The sequence below is a fragment of the Rousettus aegyptiacus genome, unplaced genomic scaffold, assembly GCF_014176215.1.
Source record: "Rousettus aegyptiacus isolate mRouAeg1 unplaced genomic scaffold, mRouAeg1.p scaffold_m13_p_5, whole genome shotgun sequence".
Taxonomy (NCBI): domain Eukaryota; kingdom Metazoa; phylum Chordata; class Mammalia; order Chiroptera; family Pteropodidae; genus Rousettus; species Rousettus aegyptiacus.
In genome coordinates, this window is record NW_023416308.1 from 13,116,682 (window position 1) to 13,143,603 (window position 26,922).

Sequence of the window (26,922 nt, forward strand, 5' to 3'; positions counted from 1 at the left end):
TTTTGCTTCAGGTGTCTCTTCCTGCCACAGACCATGATAATGGTCTCCAGCCTTGGACCCCTTCCTTATCTGTGCTCCATCCCTTTTTTTATCCATCCATTTCCTTAGTCCCACCCATGCTGCAGGTGGCCTGGAGAAAGTTTTCGGAGAGAAGGAGCTTAGGGAGATGGATGGGGAGGGTTTTTAAACTGTGCTGACACCACCAGTCCTCGAGGTGGACAACGTAGGCTTGGTGGGAAGACCAGGTATGGCACCATGTACCTCTGAGGACAATCTAAAGCACGACATCTGGGCCCCTCCTGGTTGGGTCTGCTGCTGGCTGACAGACATCCCTGGAAAGCAGCCAAGAGCACGGGCTCTTACCTCATCACTTGGGTCATAATACTGCTCCAGATATGGGTGAGCCAGCGCCTGTTCTACTTCAATCCTCTTGTGAGGGTTGAAAGTCAACATTTTGTCCAGTAAATCCAGAGCTACAAAGAGAAAGGTTTTGCAGTGGTGAGAAGCCGAAAGAATAGTCACTGAAATACTTTGCATTTCCTGTTTAAGTAAAGTGACAGAAAAATAACGGAACTATTAAGCATTACCTTGGGGAGAAGAGCCAATACACTGCACATTGTCTCAGCTTCTTGAGACTGCGACCATCTGACAATCACAGACTCAGACCCAGAAAGGTGATGTGATCAGCCAAAGGCTGAAAGTGGAAGACCCAAGTCTGCCTACTACACCTGGACTTCTCCTACCACTTTGCTTTGCGGGTGTCAAACAAAAGCAAAGGTTTTATGTACTTCTCTTAAGTCAACTCCAAAGTGATTTCTTCAATGGTTATTTTTCAAGATACAGAGAAGGCCTCCAAGGTCACAGAAGAAAATGGTCACTTGTCCTCCTACATGGTTTCATTCCCTTCCTTCCAAGTCCTGGCTGAGAGTCCTGTGTGAAGCAAAGGCACCCCAGTCTACTCTGCAGCTTGGCATCTTTCTCCAAGGCCCAAAACTAAAGGTATTTTCTCAACCTGGCCAGAAGTCAGCAGCTGGACACTTATGTTGAGCGTGCAGAAGTAAAAAGTGAGTGTGGGATCAACAGGGATGAGACAGAGGGGCGGCTAATGAACAAGCTTACCCTGCTGGACTCCGTAGCTAGTGTCCAGGCATCACCTTGAGCCACGAGGACAGCCAAAGGGCATGGCTAACTGTGGCTGGGATGAGGGTTAAGGGAAATGCAATGGAATACTTCCTGTATTTACTATCAGTATTAGGTTTCGATAAGAAACAATACAGGTTAGAAACGATATTAAAGAGGTAGCAAAAGGGACTTCATTTTAAAATGTCTCGTTACATTTAGTGATGCTCAGACCAGTAGTTTTTAATTTAAGTAGCAGGTCCTTTCTTCGAATTAAGTCCTTCTAAGAGGAGCCTCAAGACAGATAAAAAGCTGCCTCAGTTCTATTAAGTTCTAGCTCACGAGCCGCCCCTGAGAAATCCAAGGGCCGCAAGGAACCAGGCTAAAAATCTATTGCAAGTCCATAAAAAGAACACAATGGCACTAAAGTAAACAAAAATTAAAAAACACTGGCATCTACTTAATGAAGCAGCTATTTATTAGGCTATCAACCTCAACCATTTGCAAATCCGCATATGCTACTACCCCCTAAGAATAGAATAGCAAAGGAAAATGATTTGAGTCATTTAATCATTAAAAAATGTTTTCAACTCTTGAAAACAGCAGGCCAGTATACTTTCTGAAGTGACTGTTTGTGTGCCAGAAGTTAACCTAGAGTGCAGATGGAGGCTAAGGAGGCACCTTACTGCCTGAGGTCACTTAAGGGGTGGGGGTGTGTGTGTATGCATGAGTTTGCATGCTCAGCTCTGACTCCTACTTGTGACTTCTCTTGTTGCATGCCACTCATCTTGATCTTCAAGACAATTAAGAGATAACAAATATCATAAACCACATGTTAAATTCAACATAAAGAACTTTTCTCATGTTCATAAAATGAACTATAAAAAAGTATTTTTAAAAGGACACATAATGAATTTTTATAAATAGTACACTTTCAAATTTATTTTTGCCTGTATTGACAATCTTTTTAATACACACGAGTGTACCTTAGGAAATTAGGGAACAGTGACATTTTGCTTTACAGGCTAAAGGATTTTTCAGAGCAGAAGCAGCTCTGAGAAATCCAGACAGACACATTGGGCTTTGACTGAAGCATTGTCTGGGCAGCAGAAAAGGTGTTCATCCTGCAGCTATGACACGCGGTGTTGGGCCCACAAATGGGCTTGGTTTCAGAGGAAGCTCTCTCAGGGGTCAGGGCAGTGTAGCAGGACAGTTGAAAACTCAAGCACCTCTGGCTCAAATCCAAGTCCCATGGAATACCTGGCAGATGTATGAATATGTGACACACTCTTTGCTGAGTGTGTTTCAAAGTCTTATCAGTAACACAGGTAAGAAAGCCTACCTCATTTCCTGCTCCCGGAACCATGCCTCCCCCAAAAGAGCTCATACACATTTCCCTAAGAACTTTCTTAAGATTAAAAGTCATTCGGCCTTTTGTCCAATTAAATACTGTCTGTGTTAGGAAAAGTCCAGGAGGTCTGACTTTAACAGTACTATTTCTAAATCGTTGGGGGGATACTTACCCCTTCCATATTTTGTTGGCATTAAATAGAAAAGCACTTAAAGCACCCAGATGCTTTGTAGCTTAAATATTTCTAAAACAGATCTGTTAGTTTCTTCAAATTAAAAAATCTTAGGCCCTTAATCTTCCAGGTAACAATTTTAAAGGAAGATAGGTTTTTGTTGTTGCTGTTATTGCTTGAAAAATAACTGGATCTCTAGCCTCCTTTTACTGCAAGTGCTATTTCTGCATTATTCACAGCTACAGAAGGGGAAAAGGAGAGAAATGGGAAGCAGCTGGCAGGTGCTGATCCCACAGTCAGAGTGTGTGGCCTCCCTCCTCCTACGCCATGCAGCAATCCACTGGCACCACTCGGATGGCATGAATCACGCTGCCTGCACATATGCTTCCTTGGATACAGGTTTTATTCCCCTAAAAGACTGAAATCCCTCCAGGGCTGACCATGATTTTGGACTCTCTCTGGTGCCCTCCCAGAGCTCGCACCTACTCTTCAGCTTCAGTGGGTGCTTAGCAACATAACCCCACCCTCTGGTCCATCAGCCTTTTTTCCTTCCTCTCCTAGCCCAGATTCCAGGGTGGGTCATCTGACTGGCTCTCTATAGCATCACTTCAGGTCCATCTCACCTACCTACAAAACTCTGATCCTAGATCAAGGCTGCGCTCTGTCATTTCCACCCTCAACCTGAGTGTCTGAGCAGGTCCAGAGAAAAAGACTTAATTGTGCAAACGGTGCCATAACAGTGCATCTCAAACTTTCTGGCATCAGAACCCTACTCTTAAAAACTATTAAGGATCAATTTCAAAAAAAGCAGCTAATTCAGCTCATAATTCAAGCAATTGTGCAAGCACTTTTCCTTAAAACCATGTTCTATTCAGTATGCAGCAGACAAGTTCTATATGTATACTTCCCATTTTGCCACAGAGAACATTAGAAAGACATGTATGAAGGGTGAGACTTAATAAAGTGAGTGCTTCAACAAAGACGTTCTTACTGCAGTTGGTGCTGATTTTTAGCTGTGAGATCATGGCACCGCTACTGCCTAGTCCTCTGTCGAGGTTCTGGCAGTCTTGCTCACCAATGCTTCTGCACCAAGACTGCACGTTGCAGTGCAGAGAAAAAGGGTTTACTAAAGAATGCCTTAGTGTTCTTATGAAAATAGTTCTATCCTCATGGACACCCTGAAAGGGCCTTGGGACCTCAGACATCTAAAGAGCACATGCTATTGAGAACTGTTGTGGCACAAAACCTCAAGATTAAAAAGAAAAAAAAAAAAATCTTATCAAGGCCCCCAACAGCTCTGAGAAATCTCTGGCTAGTCCTTTCTCTAAGATTCTTTTCAATTTGTACAACTTAAATCATAGCCTTTCTGTCAAATGACCTTCAGCTACTCTCAGCAGGTATTACTGAGGGTACTACTGAGAAAACTGAGATGCCCAAGAATGACTGATTTTGCTGGATGTCTCTCCACCCAGATTCACACACATCCTTACTGTGTAGAGAAGAATCTCTCCCTAATTTAAAGCCAACCTTCCCTGACATGCAGCCTAATCACAACCTGCTCCCCCTCTAGTCATCTCTCTCCACTTTCCATTTCAAACTTTACTTGCACTCAATGTCTTAACTACTCTTATGTGGTCAGTCACCAACGGCCCTTTAACTGGAAGACTCTGCTGTATGGAGCTGCGAAACATGTTCTCTTTTTTATAACGCCATCTTCTGCTTCTGTGAAATATTGCTCAATTTTCTTTGTCCATTCTTTCTATAGTCTTTAGGAATTCCTTCTTCATTGCCCATTGAAGGTCCATGTTCTCCAGTTTCTTACACATCTCATTCTTCTACCTTCTCAATCTCTTGCATGATTTCAAATGCCCTGTATTAAATAACTGCCACATCTAGCTTGGAATTCTCACTCAAACTTCAGATTAATGTATATAGTTTTCTGTAGGTAAGAAAAAAGGATATAGCTTATGATCCCATTTACAACTAATATATGTATTTAGAGGGACAACAACAAAGTCTACAAGCTTTTCAAACAGTAGGCTATCTGAGAAATGGAGACAGACTTCCTACACAAACTATATTTAAAAAAAAATTTAAAATATAAACAAAACTGAGAAAGAACAGCATTACTCATTTTTTTTCTCATGCAGAATTCTTCATCTTTTTCCGTCTGTTGGTTTTGCTTGCCAGTGTCCACTGCCCTTTAATTACATGGAGCTGTACTTGCCACAGGGGAGGTCTTAGGCTTGCTTGCCCACACTCCTTGTCTGTGCTGTGGGAATGATGACACTGGCTTGGCCACAGTCGTGTAGGTGGGTTCCCTTGGCTACAATGACTGGTCAGGGGTGGGTACAAAGTGGCAATGAGTGTCAGCTTCATACTTGGGCTGAAACTATCAGGAAACTGGCCAGTGTGAGCCTGGAGCTACTGGTGGCCATCTTATCACCACAAGATGAAGACAGCACAGAGGAAGGCAACGTTGAAAGAAAAAGAAGTCCAGATTCCAGTCAAATTGACATTGCCCAGGAATCACAACACGACTGAGCTTTTCAGTTATGACAGCCAGTAAAATCCTTCTTAAGGCCTAAGCCAGTGGGCAGTAGGTTTCTGTTATGTGGAAATGAGAAGGTCTCAAAGAGCTGATGCCCTATCCTGTGTGAATGACTCACCCAAGATCCCTCACCCTAGCACATGCTATAAAACTTTTACAAAAAAATCATTTTTAGTGACATTTAATATTTAAGTAGGTATATAATTTATTCAACCTTTCAATAAATGTTTGGCATTTAGGTTGTTTTTATTGCCTATGAGGTGTCTTAAATTTAACATGGCACAAACAAAATTATCAAGTGTTATCCCCCCAACTGCTCCTCCTATAGTTTTCTTCATCTCAGAATTTCTTGTGATTCTGTAAATTTCTTAATTGTATAATTTCTGTAAAATATTGTTCCTGTTCTGTGCTCATTTATTTATCCATTGAAGTCTTAGGTTTCTCTTTGCTTTTTATACACTAATGATGTCTAACATTAATAGCTAATAATTCACCTTTCTTTACCTTTCCAAATTACCCTATCAAGTGGAAATGAAATTTGTTCTAATTTGAGATGAGGACATTGTGAAATAGAGAGTTAAATAACTTGTTGAAAAGGAAACCCTGAGGTGGTGGAGTTCACTTAAACTCAGGAGCCCAATTCCAGAACACACAGTTTAGCCACTGTGCGGTGCTGCCCTCAATGTGACAGGATAGGGATCCTTTAAGTTTATTTAATTTAGAACATTTTATATCTTTTGCCCATACTGTCTAATCTATATTGTGTTAAACTCTTAAGTAAACAAATCTACTACCTTTCCTTCATGTTTCTTTTCTTGGTTTTTAAAACTTAGAGTGATAGTCATTCTCCATGTAGAGATCAGAAAAAATATCAAATACTCTAAATATTGTTAGTTTTTAAATGTATGATTTTTAAAAAAGTATTTAATTGTTAATTCATTTGGAATATACTTTGATGTGAATAATGATTTAAATTGATTTTCTTCCAAATAGCTATTCAACTAGTCCAGCACCATCTGCTGAGGAATAATCATTTCTTCCCCCTCACTGGAATAATTTTGGAGAGAACCTTAAGCTAGGTTCCTCTGAAAAAAATCTATACCACAACTGGTTCAAGGGACTTGGTAATCAGAAATTTCCAACAAACACGTACAAAAATATTCAGTCTCACTCTTAATTAAAGAAAAACAATTAAAATGCCACTTCTCCCCCTTTTGGTTGGCAGACCCAAAAGTTCAATAGCCAGAATTGCTGTAACAAAAGGCATGTGACAGAACTGCTAAACTGTCCCCCAAAGAGACTCAGTCTACATTTTACCAGCTGTCTCTGAGAACATCTGTTTCCCCATAGCCTTGACCACACAGTGGGTTTTCAAACTTTTTGATGATTGCTACTGTGATGAGCGGCAAAAAAATGGAATCACTGACTTTTCAATGTTCATATCTCATATTGAATAAAAATGAGTACCTTTCCCTATATTTAAGAGATATTTACATTTCCTTTTCTGTGAATAACCATTAACCAAACTTAAAAGCACTAATGTTTCAGCTTGGAAGTTTTAATCTCTTGAGTTCCCCAAGGTTTTCCACTCATTTCTCTGTCATATAAGTATAAATCTGGACTATTTAGTTCCCTGTAGGTAGGCTCTTAATCTGTGTTACTGCTGTTCTATATCCAAAGCCTGGGAATCCTTGAGGGCACAGAACAGACACTGAGATCTAGTTATTAAGTGAATGTATTTATGTATGCTATAGTTGAAAATTAGAAACAACCAGGTGGTAGATTACATATGGCCACAAATTCTTCTCAGAGCTTCCCACCAATGAGTGGATTTATTTCTCCACCTCTTGAATCTGGGCAATTTGCTCTGACCAACAGACTGTGGCAGAAGTATCAGCTGTTCTAAGGCCTGGCCTTCAGAAATACTGCAACTTCTGCTCTGGCTCCTTTGGAATGTTTCTGTCATCATGAGAAGTCCGATCTGGTCTACTGTAGGAAAGGGAACGGCATGCAGAACCAAATGTAAGCTGTTGTAAGCCCACCTTAGACTATGCAACTTGAGGGGAGCCAAGGAGACCCACCTAGCTGCACCTCGCCCAATGGTCTTATGGACAAATATGTGGTGGCTGTCTTAAGGCCACAAGTTGTGGAGTGGTTTGTTATGCAGCAGTAGATAGCTGATGTAAATGTCAAAATCCAATGTGAGACTAACTAAAGACACTATGAGTCATTCCTACCAGGGAACACTATGTAAGCATTCTTTTTTGACTACATATAAATGAAAAAGTCTTGGTCTTAAGATCGTAGAATCTAGACGTATAAACACTAGCGGTCGGGACATTCACACAACCCTGTGATGCAGGTACTATTACAAACACTATTTTATAAATGGGAACACCAAGGCCCAGGAAGGTTAAGTAGTTTGTCTAAAGTTTACAAACTAGTAAGTCCCTAGCACTGTGAATTGAACCCAAGAGGTCTGGGCTGCAAAGCCTATACTACTAACACAATGCTGTACAGCTCACTCTACTTCTGCCAACTCCCTTTCTCCACTTTGTTCTATTTATAGTCCTTCCCTGCTTCTTCATTATAGTCATCCAAAACCTACATTTAAAAATGAACTTTATGGATTTTGGAGGTGTTATTATCTAAATAGATTAGCCTCAAAGTTCATAACCTTAACATAAGGAAAAAAAAGTAAAAAAAAAAAAAAGTCAAATAATTTGATTCAAAACTCAAAACTACGGCAAAGAGTAAGGAGACACACAGGAGAAGTATGGAAGTTCTGTTTATATCATAAAGTCTTAATTATGCAGTTTTGCTATACATATACTTCTATAAAAAGGCAACTCAGGAAACAAGTTTTAGGTAACATGTTTGGGACAATATAATACAGTAGTGTGCAGCAGGACATTTCCTGATGCACCACATATACTACGGTGGTACACCTAATCATACAGCCTAGGTGTGTAGTAGGCTAGACCATCTAGGCTTGTGTTAAGTGTTCTTTATGAAGTATGCATGATGATGAACTTGCCTAACAACGCATTTCTTAGAATGTAGCCCCGTCATTCATTAATGCATGACTATATTACAAGCCAATCTAATAAGTAGCATGTACAATGTAAGTGAAGTTCTAAATTTTAAAAATTCTACAATTAGAATACATTATATAATTATTTAAATAGGTAGAAGTTGTGCACACATCAACTGGTACAGCAAAACATTAAAGATTATTTTGGGATTCTGGTAATTAAATAATTAAGAATATTTCTTATTCTTTTACCTATTCTTTCTATATTTCCAAACTGTCTACCATGATAATATACATATTTATATCAGAGATTTTAAAAGACAATTCCTCCTATATAGAAAAGAAATTCAATTTTAAACCACCAAGTATTTCTGAACTTTGACTCAGGTCAATACATGAAACAAATTCAACATCTAAGTAGACAGTTATTAAAGTTAAAATAGCAAAAGTTAGATAAAGCTAAACTTTCAACAGAAGATTGGATAAAAATATTTATCATAGAATCATTAAAGATAAACCAGATATATGCAAAAATGCTCAATTCTATTAACAGTGACTGTTAGGGAATAATTATAAAAGAATTTTACCTTCTCAATAAAATATTCTGATAATTTTTGAATTAAAAAATGTTTAATAATAATTATTTCTAAAAATTCAAATTTAGGTAAAAATATACCTATGTATGGAGATATAGAAAAACATAGAAGAACAAACACCAAGGTGCTGGCAAGCTTCTCTCTCTCGCTCTCGTCTCCTATTCTAAATCCCTTTCCCGGTCCACCTAGATAATCCAGAATGATTTCCCTATCTTAAAATGAGCTGACTTTAAGCAATCTTAATTCCCCTTTGTCAGCTAATAAAACATGTTGAGAATCTGGGAATTAGGACATGGATATGGACATGGACATCTGTGGGGGTGGGGTCATTATTCTGCCAACCACAGCTTCAAATAATAGCACAAAGCTAAAAAAAATAGTTGCCTAATATATTTAACAGATACAGGTTAAATGGGAATAACGGGCAATTATTAAAGTTAATTTAAAATATCAAAGAATAAAATCTAAAATATCACCTGATCTCTTTTATAGATCATGCTCTTGGTGTTTCATCTAAGAAATCTTCACTGAACCTAAGGTCACAAAGATTTTGTCCTGTTTTCTTTTCAAAATTTAATAGTTTTAGGTCATATATTTAGGTCTTTGTTCCTTTTTTTTTTTTTTGCATATGGATGCCTAATTATTCCAGCACCATTCGTTAAAGAGAATGATACAAGCAACAATACAGATAAATCTCAAGTGGAAGAATCCAGACATAAAATGCTACATAGTGCCTAATCGCATTTATGTAACATTCCAGAAAAGGCAAAACTATAGGGATAGAAACCAGATTAGAGATTGCTAGGGACTAGAGGGAAGGAACTGAGTACAAAGGAGCATGAGGTGACTTTTGGGGTTGATGGAAATACTCCATTATCTTGATTGTAGTGGTAGTTACATGACTGTCTTTATACATTTGTCAAGATTCAAAGATGTGCACAACTAAAAAGGGTGACTTTTACTCCAAATAAATTATTCTTTCATAAACCTGACTTTAAAAATTATCAAATGATGAGATGAAATCAGGTATAATTTATTTTGCAGGATTCTAGACTTTATGAACCAAATATGTGAACTTAATCCAGGTTAAAAAGTAACAAAGAAACTAAAAGGTAGACACTCTCTGACTCCCTTACCTACTAACACTCTCCCAAATAAAAAGAGAAGAATGTAATAAATAGGCATTATCCAGTAGCCATACGCTGGCTAACTTTTCAGGCTAGTGATCTAATGATTGCATAAAACAAACAAACAAACAAACAAACAAACAAAAGCAAGTTAAGCCAAAGAAAAATAATGAACAAAATCATATTTACCTTTGGAGTCAGCATTTGGGAACAATCTGTTCCATGGCACCTTATTTTTGTGTGGAAGAGAAAGCAAATAGTTTCTAGCTTTTAAATTGATTATGCAATTCAGGTCTTCCTGTGATGGGGATCCAAGAATACCTATCAAATAAAATAATAACCTGTTAATTATTAAGACCAGGGTAAACTGACCACACACCATCAGCTGTAGGACAGAATGGACCCTGATAATTAATGTCTTCTCGCACCACCTCTCAATGCTTATTTTCTTATTAAGTTAAAGGTCCTTAACATTTTAAACCAAGGAAGATTAAAAACTCCTGCCTTTCAAAGGTTAGAGTTGTTAGAACTCTTTAATTTCATGAAGTGACTCTGATGTAAACTGTGGGCAGTAAACTGAGTAAATCTAGCCCCTAATGTGCTCAGGAACCTTACCCAGAATGTGGTTCAGCTGGTCAAGATAGTGCTTCCCGGGGAAGATGGGCCTGTTGGAGAGCATCTCTGCCAGAATGCAGCCTACAGACCAAATATCAATGGACTTGGTATAGCCCTGCAGTAGAAAGGGAAAAAAAATGGAGAATGATATCTGGTGTTACATGACACAAGATCTTCCTACACAGTCATGACAGAAGTTTTAGCTTCTCCTTTGGTTCTATAATTCAGAAATAAATGAAAAGAGCATGGAGAAACGAATAATTTGGCTTTCTTAACAGATGTTGAACAACTAAGATTACTCGATTTTATTTTTCTTCAAAGTTGATTTATTATTAAAGTAGAATTTCCAAAGTATACTTCATTCTTTTTTTCCCAAATGATTTGAGGAAAAGAATTAGAATTCTTTTAGGGTAAAGCTGGAAAATGGAAAAAGCAGTAACACCCACTGCTTTAGAACGTTTGTGGCCCACTCACTCATTTTGGAAACCTGGAAACCAACTCAAAAAGAAGGGGCACTTTTACACTCCCAGAATATCTTTATCCATTTTGCAAATCATTTTCAAAAAAGTCAAGCTGAAAACTCTTGATCTCTGGGGGGGGGGGGGGGGGGGGGGAAGTGTGTGCTGGCTTTAACATATTCTCCGACTATTTTTCCAATCCCTATTTCTTATTTTCTTTTACTATTCATTTTTCAGGTATAATTTTTCTTTTAAAGGAATTCTGTGAAAAGACACAGAAGAGTTATTTATATCATACAAAAGTGCAAAAAAAGATGTTTCTCCCAAGGATCTAAGCTGAATTTCATGGAAAAGAATAGGTGTAGTGATGAATGGAAAAAGAAATGTAGAGAACAGCTAGAGGAAAAACAAAACAAAACAGCTCAATATTAAAGTTTAGGGAAGCAGCAACATTTTTTGTAAAACCAATAAAGAATTAATGTTCAGATATACAGCTATGATAAAATGGGGTTGAATTTCAAAATAATTCTTTCCAAAATTCTTGTAATCCAAAATAACTTTTGCTTTGGGCCAAAACTAAATAAAGAACATTTAAAAAACACAAAAAGTAAATAAAAGGAATCAGGGCTCCCTGGAGAAATGGCTGCTCCAAGTCTGGGACAGGGATATAAGGTAGACTTAGACCATTAGTGCCAAAAAGCAAGGATAGTACAGCAGGGACATGTCAAAAGTGGCTCCCACTGGAAAATCTGGGATAATATGAGCATCAAAATTCAGACTGGTAGATATGGATTATAAATCACTGAATAAAATCACCATGAATAAATAGAACTAAAATATAGAAGAAATGATAAGACTTATGAAATCATAAATGGATGGTAAAACTAGGTGAAATTTTGAAGGTAACTTATATAGTCTTAAAGTATTTCCCCATAAATTCCTATTAATTACTAACGTAATAATTATTATTGTAATTAATCATAATTATGGTGGAGACTTTGAAGACACCATCTTAAGCAAATGATCAACATACATTGTATTGATAGTGACATAAGCCAGATATGCCCCTGATATGATGTACTAAGAAGAAAATATTGTTTCTGTGGTATTGATGAAATGCATGACACAAAACTAAGGTACATTCTACAAAACAGCTGACTTGTACCCTTCCAAAATGTCAAGGTCAAGAAAGGCTGAAGAACTATTTCAGATTAGAGGAAACTAAAGAAACAGTGCAATGTGTGAGCCTGGACTGGGACAGGGCGAGGGACAAAAAGAAGAAAAGGTATAAAGATTATTACAGAAAAAACATCTGAAGTTGTAATACAAACTGTGTCATTAGCTATTGGCTTAGTATTAAATTTCCTACTTTTGATTGCTATACTATAGTCATGTTAAAGAACATGTTTCTCCTAAGGCAGAGTTTCTCCCCCTTGGCACTAATGACTTTTTGGGCTCAATAAGTCTGTTGTAGGGCTGTCCAGGGTACTGTAGAATGTTTAGCAGCATCTCTGACCTCTAACCACTTGATGCCAGTAGCACTCCCCTCTCAGCTGTGAAAACCAAAAATGTCTCCAAACACTACCAAGTGTCCTTGGGGAACACAGGAACCACTGTTATAAGGAAATAAACACTGAAAAATTTAGTGGTAAAGGAACACACCTACCAGTTATTCTCAAATGACGAAAACACACACATACACATACACGCAAAAGCACAGAATGAAAAGCAAACGGGACAAAGGATAAAGAATTGGTGAGTCTGAATTTGGAGTGAAGGGTATGCAGGAGTTCTATCCAGCAGTTCTCTTAGGGTGGTCCTGAGGCCCACCTGGCTTTCCCTAAGGCTCTGAGAGGTGATGCTACGTTTATACTACTGCTGTTGTTTTCTTTTCACCCATCTCTTGCAAGTCAAATTTCTTAAAAGGAAATTTTTCCAGAAGCTACATGACATGTGATATTATACATGAAATGTGATAATATTCAGAAAACCTACATAATTCAGTGAATCAGTATTTTCAAAATGCTTAATATTACAAAATCATGCATGGGTATGAGTGTGAGGTAGACCAATGGATTTTAATAAAATAGTACACAAAGTTCACTGACATGGTTTCAGATTCCATGTTACAATTAACCTTTCACTTATTGAGTTGTGGTATCAGAATATCCACAAGTAACTAAAAAGACTCTGAACATAGTCCCTTTCTCAACTAAGTATCCACATGAAGACTTCTTCATTAACTTACATCAAAACAACATATTTGACAGAGTGCAGAACCAGGTGAGAATCCAGCAATATTCTATTAAACCAGATAATAGATATTTGCAAAAATGAAAATGCTGTTCTTCTCACTAAAACATTTTTGTGGAAAACATTTTAAATAAAATATCTAATTTATGTTAATATACAGGTTTATTGTTATTTAAAAATTAATATTTTAAAAGTTTCAGTTTTATTTTCTATAAGTACATATTGATAGATCTAACCCACATAAACAAAACCTGCTTGGGGTCTTTGATAACTTTTAAGAGATTCAAGGGGTCTTGAGGCTAGAATGTTTGAGAACCACTGCCTAATACTTTTCTTGAAACATTCCTGCAAGTTGAAAATTCTATCAAAATGAAATGTTACAAATTCATACACATGCACATAGTGCTCTAGGTTTGCTCAAACTGGGACGATGTGAGTATTAAAAAAAAAAAAAAAGATAACAAGAAGCACATTAAAAAGAAAATCCATGAGTCTATAACAATGTTTTAAAAACAAAGGTGGGAGACAAAGGAAGTGAAAGAGAAAAAAGGGAAAGCTTTTTTTCATAGAAGATTGCCAGCTAATAAATGTAAAAGGAACAATAAATTTAGAAAATCACCGTTTTTGCAAACCCTGATACGGTGACTAATAGAGGCAAGGGTCATCAAGGGCTAAACCACTGGGGGAAAGGCTGCTAGGAAACAGAAGATCTACATATATGGTTTCCAAGAATCTGTTGAGTTTGTGCTGGAAAGGTGTGACCTAAGCCTAATCATGAGGAACCAGTCAGAAGAATTAAGAATGTGAATCATTCTGCAAAACAACTCATCTATACTCTCCACAGTATTTTGGTATCATGAAGAAGAAAGGGTGGGACAACTGTTCTAGACTGAGTACAATCCATGGAACTTGATTAAATCATGGACTGAAACAAAACAAAATCATCTGTGAAGAACTGGGGTGGGGGGGGGCGGGGGAAGCAACTGGGATGGCACTGGATTAATGCTGATTATCTTAGGTGTGCTAAGGGTATTGTGGCTGTGGAGAGAGAGTACCCCGCCTTCTTAGAAGTATTAGTATGCCCCAAAGGTCTAGGAATAGTGTTAGTTTATGTTGGTGAAGTGTCAGAGGGTTTGACAAGAGAGTAGAGGAAGGGAGGGAGGCAAAGACAGACAGACAGAAAGCGGTAAGATGTTAATAGCTGGTGAACCTAGGTAAGGGGTGTATGGGTGTTCACTGTACTATCAATTCTCCTACGAGTTTGAAAATGTTCTAAATTAATAAAAATAAAAACATGAATACATTGCTAGAAGTAATAGTCTCAGGCTACAAATAAAAGATTTTCACTATAGTTAACTCTGCAAGGAGAAGGGAGAGCTGGGCACCTTGCAGAACACAGAGGCCACTCTCCTGGCTACTGTCCCCCGGAGAGTGACTGAGAAGTGAAGACAGTGGGGGCATCTCAAGTTGTGATGGAGGCTACAAGGTCATGAAGCTGCCAGGATAAAAAGCACACAGACAGCTCTCCTTTACAACCAGCGCACACCAAATGTGTGCATGTGAATGCCTCTGGTGTGGAACGGCTGTCATGTGGGCCAGTCTAAAGAAAGAACCTGGTGTGTGGGATTATTTGTAATACAGAATAAGAGAATCAACAGAGCATTTTCTTCTTTGAAACATCTGCTACACCATATCCTTTACAATGGAGTTTATGTTAATGGAATTTTACTTTTGTAACTGAATTGAACAAATGTATGATATCAAGAATAACTGTTTTAAACAAATTCCATCTTCTCACAAAAACAATCTAATGTTCATCCCAAGCCCTTCTACTAGTAATAGATGGAGGAAGATAATGCAATTTCTGGTTCCTAGACCTAAGTCACAAGGTCTAATGTCTATTTTCATCGCTTTTCTTCACGTATCTTAACGTTATATTACAGTAAATGGAATTAAATTCAAGAATCTCATAATCTTTAGTTATTAGATACAAGAAGTTTGTCAGGCCAACTTAACTCCTCCAAATTTGACACCTTATTTATACACTATTTGCAAATGATATACTAAAAATATTGAATCTCACTCTCCATAGACGCCCTCAATGCTTGCCACCTGTTCCATAAACGTAACACAGATGTCATATTTCACTTTTTCTTGCTTTTATATATTTATTGCATCATTTCTTCTGACCAAGACACAGATCTTGTTAGAATAGTTTGCCTGGGACCTAGATGCACTCTTCCCACACACTTGGAGATCAGAGGAACACATTAACATAATTTTGAAAGCTCAACGCTGAACAGGATATTACGGCAGCACCTTGGTTCTGGCCAAACACAGGCTGGCCAGGTAGGCCAAGACTCAACCCAGGAAGAAATAGGCTTACTGAGAGGGAGGCTTACTGCAACGTCCAAAGTTCTTTGGTTTCCTGGTTTTCTTTTCATGTAAACTTGGTCCTTACCTTGGAATTCAACATAATTTCTGGAGCCCTGTACCAACGTGTGGCTACATACTCCGTCAGGAACCCTGTGTGATCATGGTCTGGATCTGCAACACGGGCCAAGCCAAAATCACAGATCTAAGAGAGAAAAGAATGCAACACCTCAGAGATTCTAATCGATTTAGTATCAAAACATCATAAAAATAAAAAAACAGCAATAATTATGGTAATAAGTAGCTGCTACTATTACTATATGGCAAGCTCTTTGCTGGGAATTATACATACTCATTCTCATTTAGTCCTCACAAACCTGAATCACCATGATGACAATCTACATGTCAGAGACAAGGAAAGGCTAGTGGAGTCTGTAACAAGATACATTTTAAGAGGCATCCCACCTTTCATTATCTGTTTATCCCATATCAATTTCTTCTAGGTTGCCTGACAAAAACTGTTCTGTGTAAAAATAAAGTCATCAAAAACTGCCCAGGATCCTTTCTAGGGCCCTCACCTGCCGGCACTTTCCCCCAATCATCACTGCTAGGATAAGCTCTTCATCTTGTATTTCTACTTCTCGGACTTCGTTTCCTGCTGTTCTTCTGCCTGTTCCATGAATGTAGGTATTTCCAAAGATTCTTTCCACTTTCTTCCCCTTCCTTGTAGTCGAATCCACTCTCAAAACTTTATAAGGTGTTTCATACTAAGATAGTATTTTAAAAAAATATCCAGCCTCTAATTTCTCCTGACTCACAAAAGTATTGCTGGCCTTTCATCATCTGGCCAATCAATACTTTGGTTCTACTCCAGACTCCAACGCATATAAAATATAACTGTAATATATTTAGTCTAATACAGTTGCAGGACACTTTAAGTCTTTGGTCCCTAGGGAACAAACCTGAGAGAGGGGTATGTTAACAAAGACCAGCCGGAGTATAAAAAGTGGCCTAGAAGACAGACAAACTTGGAGGCTTATTGCTTTAATTGAGCTAAGAAATGCTAAGGCTCTGAACTCAGGCCATAAAATGGAGACAAGAAGAAGGGACATACCTTGGAAATATTCATAAGATTTAAATAGACATCAATCTCTTAGATATTCCATAGTTGAGTGCCTTAATAATTCAGAAAGATTCAGGAATGTCCTATCCACGTGACAAATGTCTTCCTCTCGCCTTAGACACTGGCATCTACACATACCACCTCTGATCCTACAGGCGCTGCTGCTTGCTTCAATTGTAGTATTCAAGAAGGGTTATATATCTGTGTTGCATATTTTCTGTCTCTTGACATACTGTCACTGTATCTTCAAAAGGGGCAAACAGCACACCCGCTTCTCTAGTTACTACTCCAAAGGCCACTTTCCACGTGTACTCTCACAAAGTTGCACAGTGAAGAAATTCTAGGTCTTGCTCCATAGCTAACTCTAGCCACTGTACTCTCTGTCTATATAACCTCCACCACAAGCACTGGTCTCACTTTTCAAAGCTGGCTTGCTTGCCAATGCCAGTATACCCCCGACACCATGGGCCTGTCTGGTTGATATACGACCATAAGTTTCAAATAGGGATCACAGTAAGTTCTAACTCTGGCTCACCTTATCTTGAGGCTTTTATGTACCTGCATCCTGTTTGTTTCTTTATAGCCTTCCTACCAATACCTGTAAAATAAACTGCAGGACGCCTTCTCAGTACTTGTGCCCAGGATATTCACCAGCAATATGATCCCATTAGGCATGATTTCCAACTTAGAGAAGCAATGAATGTTTGATTCTTACATCTGAAGGGGAGTCCTCTAGGCCATTGAGAGTCCTCATCTGCCATGTTGGACTACCACCGACCCATTTCAATTCTGTGTAGTTTGAACTTTTCAGTGTCTGTAATCCAGTTTCTCTTTTTTTTCAGGACTAACGCTTTACTTTTAGATTCAAGTTTGAACAGAACTTGCCACTCAGTGTGCCTTTAGTGTAAATGGACAATTGAAGTCACATTCTGAATCACGCATAGAGAAATACTGCATCTTGTCAGCAGAGAAAAGCCAGAAGCCCCAGACCTTGACCACAGAGCCTTCACCATCCTCTTTGCATGGCGTCACAAAGACTAGATGGATCAAAACTTTATACACAGCTTTTTGTGGGTCGGCTGAATCATAAAACAAATCCTAGATTTTTTACAGGTCAATGAGGCCACATACTGATGCTGATGTTTCCATACTCCCCTGGACTTATACAAAAGCTAAATTGTTGCCTAAGCAGTTTTTCTAAAACATAAGTCACCTCTCTGGCTCAAAAATCTTTCAACTAATCCCTTCTGAATACTGAATGAAGTCCATGTTCTTTACACATGACTTTCAAGATCATTCACAAACTGCCAACAAGCCACCTTCCTATCTCATCTCTCCCACCACCATCTCTCTCCACATCTGCTTCTATTTACCCCAGACTATACCTGCTTCTCTGACTATGCAATGCCTTCTCAACTATGTGCCGTATCCATGCCATTCCTTATCCTAAATACCCAATTTAAAAGTTATCACTTCTGAGAGGTTTCCCAGGAATCAACAGCACTTCCAAGAATTGCTCACTTTTCTGAACTCCTCTGCTACTTTGTTTGATGCATATTAATGGAAGTACACAATCGCAATCCATGACAGTTAGCTATGCATATCCCTGTCTCCCTAACCAAAATTTAAGTCTCCAGAGAAAGGCAATATTTTGACTTACATTTTATTCTTAAGTATCCTATACATAGTGGACACTCAACTTACTTTAAATGTTTATAGGAAACACAACAACTGGGGTGAATTAATTGGCAGAGATTCTAGTACAGCAGGTCCTTGAATAACATCATTTAGTCCAACGTCATTTTGTTATAATGTTTAAAAACTTAACTTTTATTTATATCAATTAGCCCATATAAAACTGATTCATTACATGTCTGCTTAAAGTTGCAGAATCTATCAACAACATTAAGTGAAGACTTACTATATTGACTATTTTCATAATATCTGAATTATTGATAAGATCTTAAAAATAAAAATCAGGAAATAAAAGTTACCAGGTTGAACTCTTACATTAATGATAATGTTAATAAAATTATATTGTTCAAAGGAAGATAAGAAGGGATAACTAAAAATTAGAATTATTAGCATCCCTTCACTAGGAAAGACAACTTATCACTCTGATGCTGCAATACAGCTATTTCTTTAAAGTTAAAACGAAATGTGCAGTTGCTCTTCCTCCTTTGTCTCTAGGAAATCCAGTCCAAAAGCCATTAGGCATGGTCAGGTGACCTAAGGGTCTCTGTTGGGTGAGGAGAACCACAGTATCCTAGAGGGGTAGGTAGCATCCAGCCTGAGTTAAGAGTGGTCTCCAGATGGGGGCATGGTCTAGGTGAGGTGAAGAGAGTCCATGTGGCAGAAGCTGCACATGCAACGGGTTAGAGTCTGAGGGAAGGGAGCAGAGGACCCACGGATTACATTGTACAAATCAATTTTTTTCACTGGAGTTTGCAAAATGATGACTTTTCTAACTTTATTATTCCTTCTAATTTATTGGCTGGCATTCTTTTAAAGAAGAGCTGTCATCCTTTCCCTTTAGTTACCAATTTTCAGAACAGTGAGTTGGTGTAAGGGGGACCATGTTTTATTATTTGTATCCCCCACACCTAGTACAGGGTATAAAACCAGCAGGTTCTCAAAACTTATTGGTAATAATTTAACAAAGAAAAAGATGTGGGGTTTAGACCTTTAAAAGACTTAAGACCTTTAAAACTCCATTCACAGTGATCAGTGGAAAGCTCATGTGATTAAAACACTACTGAAGACCTAACTAAATTTATATGGCCATTAGCCAAAAAACTGCCAAGGCTACAAAATAAAGAAGCAATAGTATTAAAGATAATTATTTATGAAGGAAGATATGTCACTAAGATATGGTACAAGAAACATAAAATAACCTATAGCACCTTCCACCTGGCTACTTTTTGGGCTGTGTAAATTCAAATTTTCATAAAACAAAGGAAGCCCCAAAGACAGGTTTCACTTCCTATCTTCCAGAGTCTAGGCACACCCAGAACCACGCGTGCTGTGATCCCAGCATCCCAGGACTCCTAATGGGATTTCTGTGGGCCCAGTCTAGCAAAAAGCAAAGATACAGACTGCTGGAGACCACGACCCCCTGGTAGTTCCACTAAAAATATGCTAGCAGAATCTCCAATTCTTTGTGTTTCTATGGCCCTGGGAAATAAAGAGGGTCAAAATAGTCCCAGAATGGTCCCCAGAAGCCAGCATCTGCTGGGTCGCAGGGCTTCAGACAGCAAGTGCAAAGCATGTTTATGGAAACCAAAAAGGAATCTTATTGCTGTTGGCCTTAACAGAGTCAAGAGTTAAAGGACTAAGTAAGACACTGACAAGAGCTGATATCCTTAGGACTCAAGCGTAGGAAACACTTCAGTAACACAGAAGCCAATGGAAAAAGGAAAAATGACATAATCACCTACTTCAAAATTCAAAGAGATCTAAATAACAAGAGGTGAGTAATGCCACAGGTTACAAACTTTCTAGACACAGAGGCCACTGGGATGAGCAGAGATTACTCCAAGGTACTGAGGATATGATTGTTGTAGTGACTCCAGAGCTCAATATGAAAAGACTTCTCCCTACCAGCGCTCTCTCCCAATATATATGTACCTGAACTGCCACCATACCCCAATCTGCCTTTCAGGCATGCTTGCCATGACAAATCAGTGACTTAGTGATGATATACCACACTTGTCTTTGGAATGAGAGTCTCTTTTGAATATTTATGCCCATGTGAATGATGCACAGCCCGTATGTACATTTAAAAAATGTGGGTGAATTGTACTGTGTAAATATCTAACTATCCTATTTATGTTTTTGAGTCTCTGTGTTAAATTGGGTTTTAAAAACAATGCCTGGATACTGCAGATGGCTAACAATACGCATATATCAGTGTGGGTGTAAATTTGGGTGAGTAGTGAATAAAATGGCCCTAGGTAAAGACAAGTCCACGAACAGTGAAGAGACAACAGACAAAGTAGTATGATTCTGTTTGTACTCTTAAGGATGAGGCATTTTCAAACAAAAGTCAACTCTTCCCAGAAATATTACATAAAATATTGACTGGGAGTGTCCCGCCAAAAACAAACAAAAGCAATCTGCAAAAACAGTATGTGGCAAAAAGAAACAGAAAGAAAGAAAAAAAAAAACACTAGGAGACACAAAAATATTCACTGTAATTTTTTGAGAAAATCACTAAGAGCCAATGAAGTGTGGCCATTCCTAAAAGGGCTTCATTCCTTTTGTACCCACCTGGTTTTTAATTGCACAGATCCATGGGAAAGGATCTAGTTACATCCCATGTGGAAAGTACATGCATCTAACTTGGAAGTATCCTAAGAGGTAACAAGAGTCCAATCTAACTGTTTATGTAGTAATCTGTCTTCCATAAAACCTCATAGAATGTTAGCCACTGTTTTAAACTCCCAATGACAGCAGACAAGCAGACCATCTAATGACAAAAACTACTGCCTTTTATAGACAGTTCCAGAAGCCTCTCCGTGATTTAACTCCAACTAACCTCTCCAGCTTTAGTATCAATGACTCCTTTTTACTTACCCAAAGCTGTAGCTGCATGGAACAGGTCTCTGTGTTTATACACTAGTCCCTTACTACTTACTTTTATTTCTGTTCTTTCTGTCTACAATATCCTATGCCCAACACGGGCACTTGTCTACTGAAAGCCTGCCCATTCTTAGAGAGATACAACCTTCTTCCTGATGCCTCTCATAGCTCCAGCCAGAAGTCTCACTTCTCTCCTTTGTATCTGTATATCATTCTTTTCACTATCTCAGTTATAGCGGATATTATTACAATCATCCATTGTTTCAAGTTTCTGACCTATTTTTGGGAGAGACACTTATCTATCTCCCTTGCCAGGTTCATCTTACAGGGCTTCTCACAGGAATGTCTGTTGAACTTCAGTCCAAGAAACAATCACTGCTATACATCTATATGTACTTTTTAAACAGCTTTATTAAAGTATAATTCACATATCATTCAACTAACCCACATAAAGTATACAATTCAATAGTTTTTGGTATAATAATCACAGGGTTATACAACCATTACCACCATCCAATATTAGAACATTTCTATAACTGCAAAAAGAAACCTTGTACCCATCAGCAGTCTCTTCTCAATCTCACTGGCCCTAGGCAAACACTAATCTATTTTATCACTATAGATTTGTCTGTTCCAGACATTTCATATAAATGGAACTATACAATATGTATAGTCTCTTATGATGGGGGCTTCTTTTATTTATATCACGCTTGCAAGATTCATTCATGTTGTAACATGTACCAGTACTTCACTCCTCTTTATTCCATTGTATGAAATCTACCACATTTTATTTATCTATCATCTGTACATTCATTCCACTTTTGGGTTATTTTGCTATTATGAATATTTGTGTTACTTTTCGTGTGGATACATGTTTTAATTTTACTCAGATATACACAAAGGAATGGAAACCTTGCTAACACTTATCTGACTTTTTGAGTACAGTCATCCTAGTTTGTATAAAGTGGTATCTCATTGTGGTTTTGATTTGCATTTCCCTACTGACTAATGATACACTTATTGGTCATTTGTATATCTTCTTTAGATCAATGTCTTCAGATCCTTTGTCCATTTTTAAATTGGGCTGTTTTTTATCTTTTAACTGTTGAGTTGTTTTTCATATATTCCAGATGTCTCTTATCAGATATATGATTTACAAATATTTTCTCCCATTCTATGGGTTGTCTTCACTTTTTTGATGGTTTACTTTGTAGCACAAGTTTCTAAGCTTGATGAAATCTAATTTTTTTCTTTTGCTGCTTGTGCTTTTGATGTCATGTCTAAGGCTCTGCCTAACACAAGACTGCAAAAATTTACTCCTGTTTTCTAAGTGTATTCTAGTTGTAGGTCTTAAATTTAGGTCTTTGATTCATTTTGAGTAAATTTTTATACATGATATGAGGTGGGTCCAATCTTATATTCTTCTGGATGTGCCTATTCAATTGGTCCAGCACCACTGTTGAAAAGACTATTATTTCTCTAATGATCCTGGCACTTATTGAAAATAAGCCGATCACAAACACATAGATATATTGATTCTCAATTCTATTCCATTGGTCTATATGAATACTCTTATGCCAATATCACATTGTCTTGATTATTAGAGCTTTGTTGTACATTCTGAAATCAGAAAGTGTGAGTCCTCCAACTTTATTCTTCTGTAAGATTGTTTTGGCTTTTCTGCATCTCTTGAATTTCCATATGCATTCCAGGAACAGCTTATACATTTCTGCAAAAAAGCCCACCTGGGGCTTTGACAGGAACTGCATTGAATCCATAGATCAATTTGGGGAGTACTACCATCTTAATAATACTAAGTCCTCCAATCTTTGAACATGGGATGTCTTTCCATTTAGCTAGGTCTTCATGAGTTCACATGTATTTTTATCAGACTGAAACTACATCCCTTCATCATATCTAAGACGTCTGTAAATCTCCCTATTTATTTAGCTCTGCTACCTAATGAAACAGAAATACATACACACACATTGCCCATTCAAGAGAATTATCAGGACAATAAAGTATCTAGAGCTTACCTATTTACTGAGAATGGCTTATTTAGGTGTTATTGTCAGTGAGGTTTTCTAAGTGTTCTCTGTATAAAATTTATTGAAGAAAAAGGTCACCAATGAAACAGATCATTTTCTAACTTACACATAATGCATGTGATTTTATACACACACACACACACACACACACACAGACACACACGGACACACACACACACATGCGCGCGCGCGTAAAATGTATGTAATAGTATAGAAAAAACTTTGGAAGAAAATACACCAATCCATTTTAGTGGTTATCTTTGGAGAGAAGGAGCGATGAGATAAAATAAAAAAAAAGAAAACTAGTATTCTTGTATTTTTTTTTTTGCCATAAAAATGTTTTCGTGTATTTCTGGTGTAATTTTAATCATAGAAATGCCCCCATGTAAAAGAGTTTTTTCAATATACAGCACCCTAAGAGTAAATAACCTGGCTAACCTTGAGATCACAGGTGGTGTTGAGCAGCAGGTTGGAAGGTTTGAGGTCACGGTGCAGCACATTAGCTGAATGGATATACTTTAACCCTCTGAGGATCTGGTAAAGAAAATAGCAGATATGGTCGTTGCTGAGGTGTTGTGTCTTCAAGAGCTTGTAGAGATCTGTTTCCATGAGGTCCTGCACTATATATCTATTTGGACGGGTTAAGGTAACACACCAAATAACTGGTCACACTCAGCAGAGCACTGAAGACAAAACAAACCTTCTCCCCAAACAGTCCACTATTACATCATGAGGCTCTGAAGGAAATGAAAAACTGATGAAAACTTATACATATCTTTATGGAAGGAATATGAAGTAGTTAACTCCTTTTTAGGTCCTGTTGAGACAATAGGCATTCTATCTGCCTGATGTGACTGATTATGGGCTTAGACCAAAACCTCAAACAGGCTACTGCGGGTTATCCCTGTTCTCCAAGTTGTCCACCGTCATAAAGCCCCTCTAAGAAGTCCTTGTTGGAAGGGACTGGGAGAGGGTGGTGGACCAGCAAACATTATACACATCCTCTTCTTTTTGTCTTAGCAACAACTTGTAATGTTACTGTTCTTCTACCTTCCTTTTAGTTCCCTCATTCTCCTCATAAATCTACCATAAATTTTTGGAAATATAGACCTAAAATACACTGCTACTAAATTTGACCCTTATTTATTTGCTTGACTCTTCAATTAATTAATGTTAAGATCCTGGTGAAATCAGGCTTAGAAGAGGCTCATACTAGTGTGCTCCTCTTGCATTCTTGCCTATCTACGTAACTAAGCATTCAGAATTTTAGCTATGGCTAACTTCTTTCTTACAGATATTAAATTATAAAAGCCTTTAGCTTTTCACTACATAATATTATTTCATTAGCAATGTTTTTGCATTTTTATTAATTTCTGTGTAAATATTATTGTATGTCTCCTACATATTCATGATAGATGAGACATAGTATGGGATTCAAAGGAAACCAACTTGAAAACTTGTCATCTGAAAGAGACTTAATTTTTATGCAAAAGGTAAAGCAGGACAACAGGTGATAGCAGCAGGAGGCATTTCACTTAAAATATCACTACAACTTAGTAACGGAGCTGTTTAAAAATGGAAAGGGCTGCCTAGAGACAGTGAGCTGCCTCTCCAGGGAGGGGTGGAATGCTAATTAAGCAAACTGGTAGGAATGCAGTACTAGCTGAAGCTCTTTCTTCTGGCAGATACTCTTCAGTATACTTAATGCCTCTATTCTTTCAAGTGTAGTGTTTATCCGGATTGCATCCTCAGGACCTGCTTAGTCCAGATTTCCAAATGCTGGTCATAATTAGTAACATAATTTCAGAGCTGATTAGCCTTAAAAATCTTGAGGGCTAGTATCTTGATTTTAAAAATATGACAACTGAGATCTAGAGATAAAATGACTTTGTCTAAGATCAGGACAGTAGATTTGACCAGGTGATATCCAGGGTACCCTCTTTCTTAGTCCATGGATCTTCTTTCCCTTTTCATAATCATAACAAACCATATCATGAATGGAGAAAGCATGACTGGAAATGGTTATTAATCAAGATTTTCCATAACTTCACTTAAAGGAAATCTTTACTGAAGCTAACAAGAAAAAATATTAGACTTGTCAAAGGCACTAAAAATAGATACAACTGATAAAATAAGAGAAAAACTTTACGTTATGCAAGTGTTATAGTAAATAGCAAGCAGATTACAATTTCCCCTTAAATGTGCTTTATATACTTTTCCTTTACTCTGTAAGTCCAAGACATTTCCAGTTACATTTACTTGACAAGGTGATCAAGCAGTGGAGTCAGCTGTCTGAAAAGGATACACATCTTTCATTTGCTCGATGGTTGGCGCTCGAATAATATCATTGATTCCAATGATGTTCTCGTGTCTGAAGCGCAGTAAGATTTTTATCTCCCTCAGGGTTCTCTGGCAGTAGGTCTGGTGCTCAAAAGGACTGATTTTCTTGATAGCTACTCGAACTTTGTTGACATTATCATAAGCAGAGCTAAAAAAAAGGGGGGGGGGAGGAGAGGGAAGAGATGGCATTAAGAACTTTTCAGAACATCTTGGCAGGAAGAATGCAAACTGGTCAAGTATTAAATGTTTAGCACTCTGGGTAAATATTTGTTTCAGACACATGAAGGCAGGATGTATATCATCCACAAAAAGGCCTCAAGCTAGCATTCAGCTAGAGGATGCAGCTGGCACAGTAAAGAGCACATACTGAATCTCAAACCTAACCAAGGGCCTAGCCTGGCCCTGGTAACTGTGGATGGCCATTTTCATAAACCCAGCAACATGGGTTTATGCCACATATATTTTCTGACTGTTTTTAACAGCAGCAGCATTCTGGTGAGAGTAATCATTTCTGCCTCCAAAACAACTTCCTGCTGTTGTATTAGATTCCTCTAACTCAGCAGAAACATTCAAACGACCATCAACCACATTTTCATCCCTAACAAAAATGGACCCAAGAGGACACCTTGAATATTTACATCAACTTTGTCTTACTTGCAAAATTACATCACTCTTTCTCCTCACCCTTCGCCCAGAAATATTTAACCAAGGTGTCTGAGTAGTCTTATAACAAAATCTATAAAGTATTCTTCAAAAAATACTTTCATAGCCATAACAAAGGCCCAGTTATTTCCAAGTTGTCCTTAAGGTCTGAATTCCAAGCAGAAGTAATAATTCTATCTTTAATTTTATGATGAATTTGTATCTTAAATATTACTACATTTTCATGATCAGTATTCTATTGAATCTTTTCTATAAGAGCTTTTTGTATCAATAAATATCAACATCTGGTCCACTGACTGAAGCAGTGAAATAAAACTGACAGGCAATAAGACATTATTTCTTGTTTCCTGAGGGAAATGTTAGAAATATAAAACAGTAAAGTTTATTCTCAAGTCTGTGCTTCTACAATGATATTTATCAATCTATTTATTTTGAGACTTATTTGATGCATTTGCCTGACTCCATCAAAAAACTATGCTGCAGGAGAGACCTTATCTCACTCAGCCTCAATTCGCCCA

The 26,922-nt window shown here is 37.8% G+C and overlaps 1 protein-coding gene across 1 annotated transcript in view; it reads right to left on the reverse strand.

Moving 5' to 3' along the window:
* MAPK1 (mitogen-activated protein kinase 1) overlaps positions 1–26,922 on the reverse strand; it is an 81,921-nt gene that overhangs the window by 10,032 nt on the left and 44,967 nt on the right. The window contains exons 2-7 of the mRNA XM_016120119.2: positions 25,707–25,889; positions 23,840–24,029; positions 15,738–15,854; positions 10,566–10,680; positions 10,140–10,271; positions 364–473 (exon numbers count right to left, since the gene is read on the reverse strand). Of these exons, the coding sequence (XP_015975605.1) occupies positions 364–473; positions 10,140–10,271; positions 10,566–10,680; positions 15,738–15,854; positions 23,840–24,029; positions 25,707–25,889 (847 nt within the window). The remainder of the gene's footprint in view (positions 1–363; positions 474–10,139; positions 10,272–10,565; positions 10,681–15,737; positions 15,855–23,839; positions 24,030–25,706; positions 25,890–26,922) is intronic.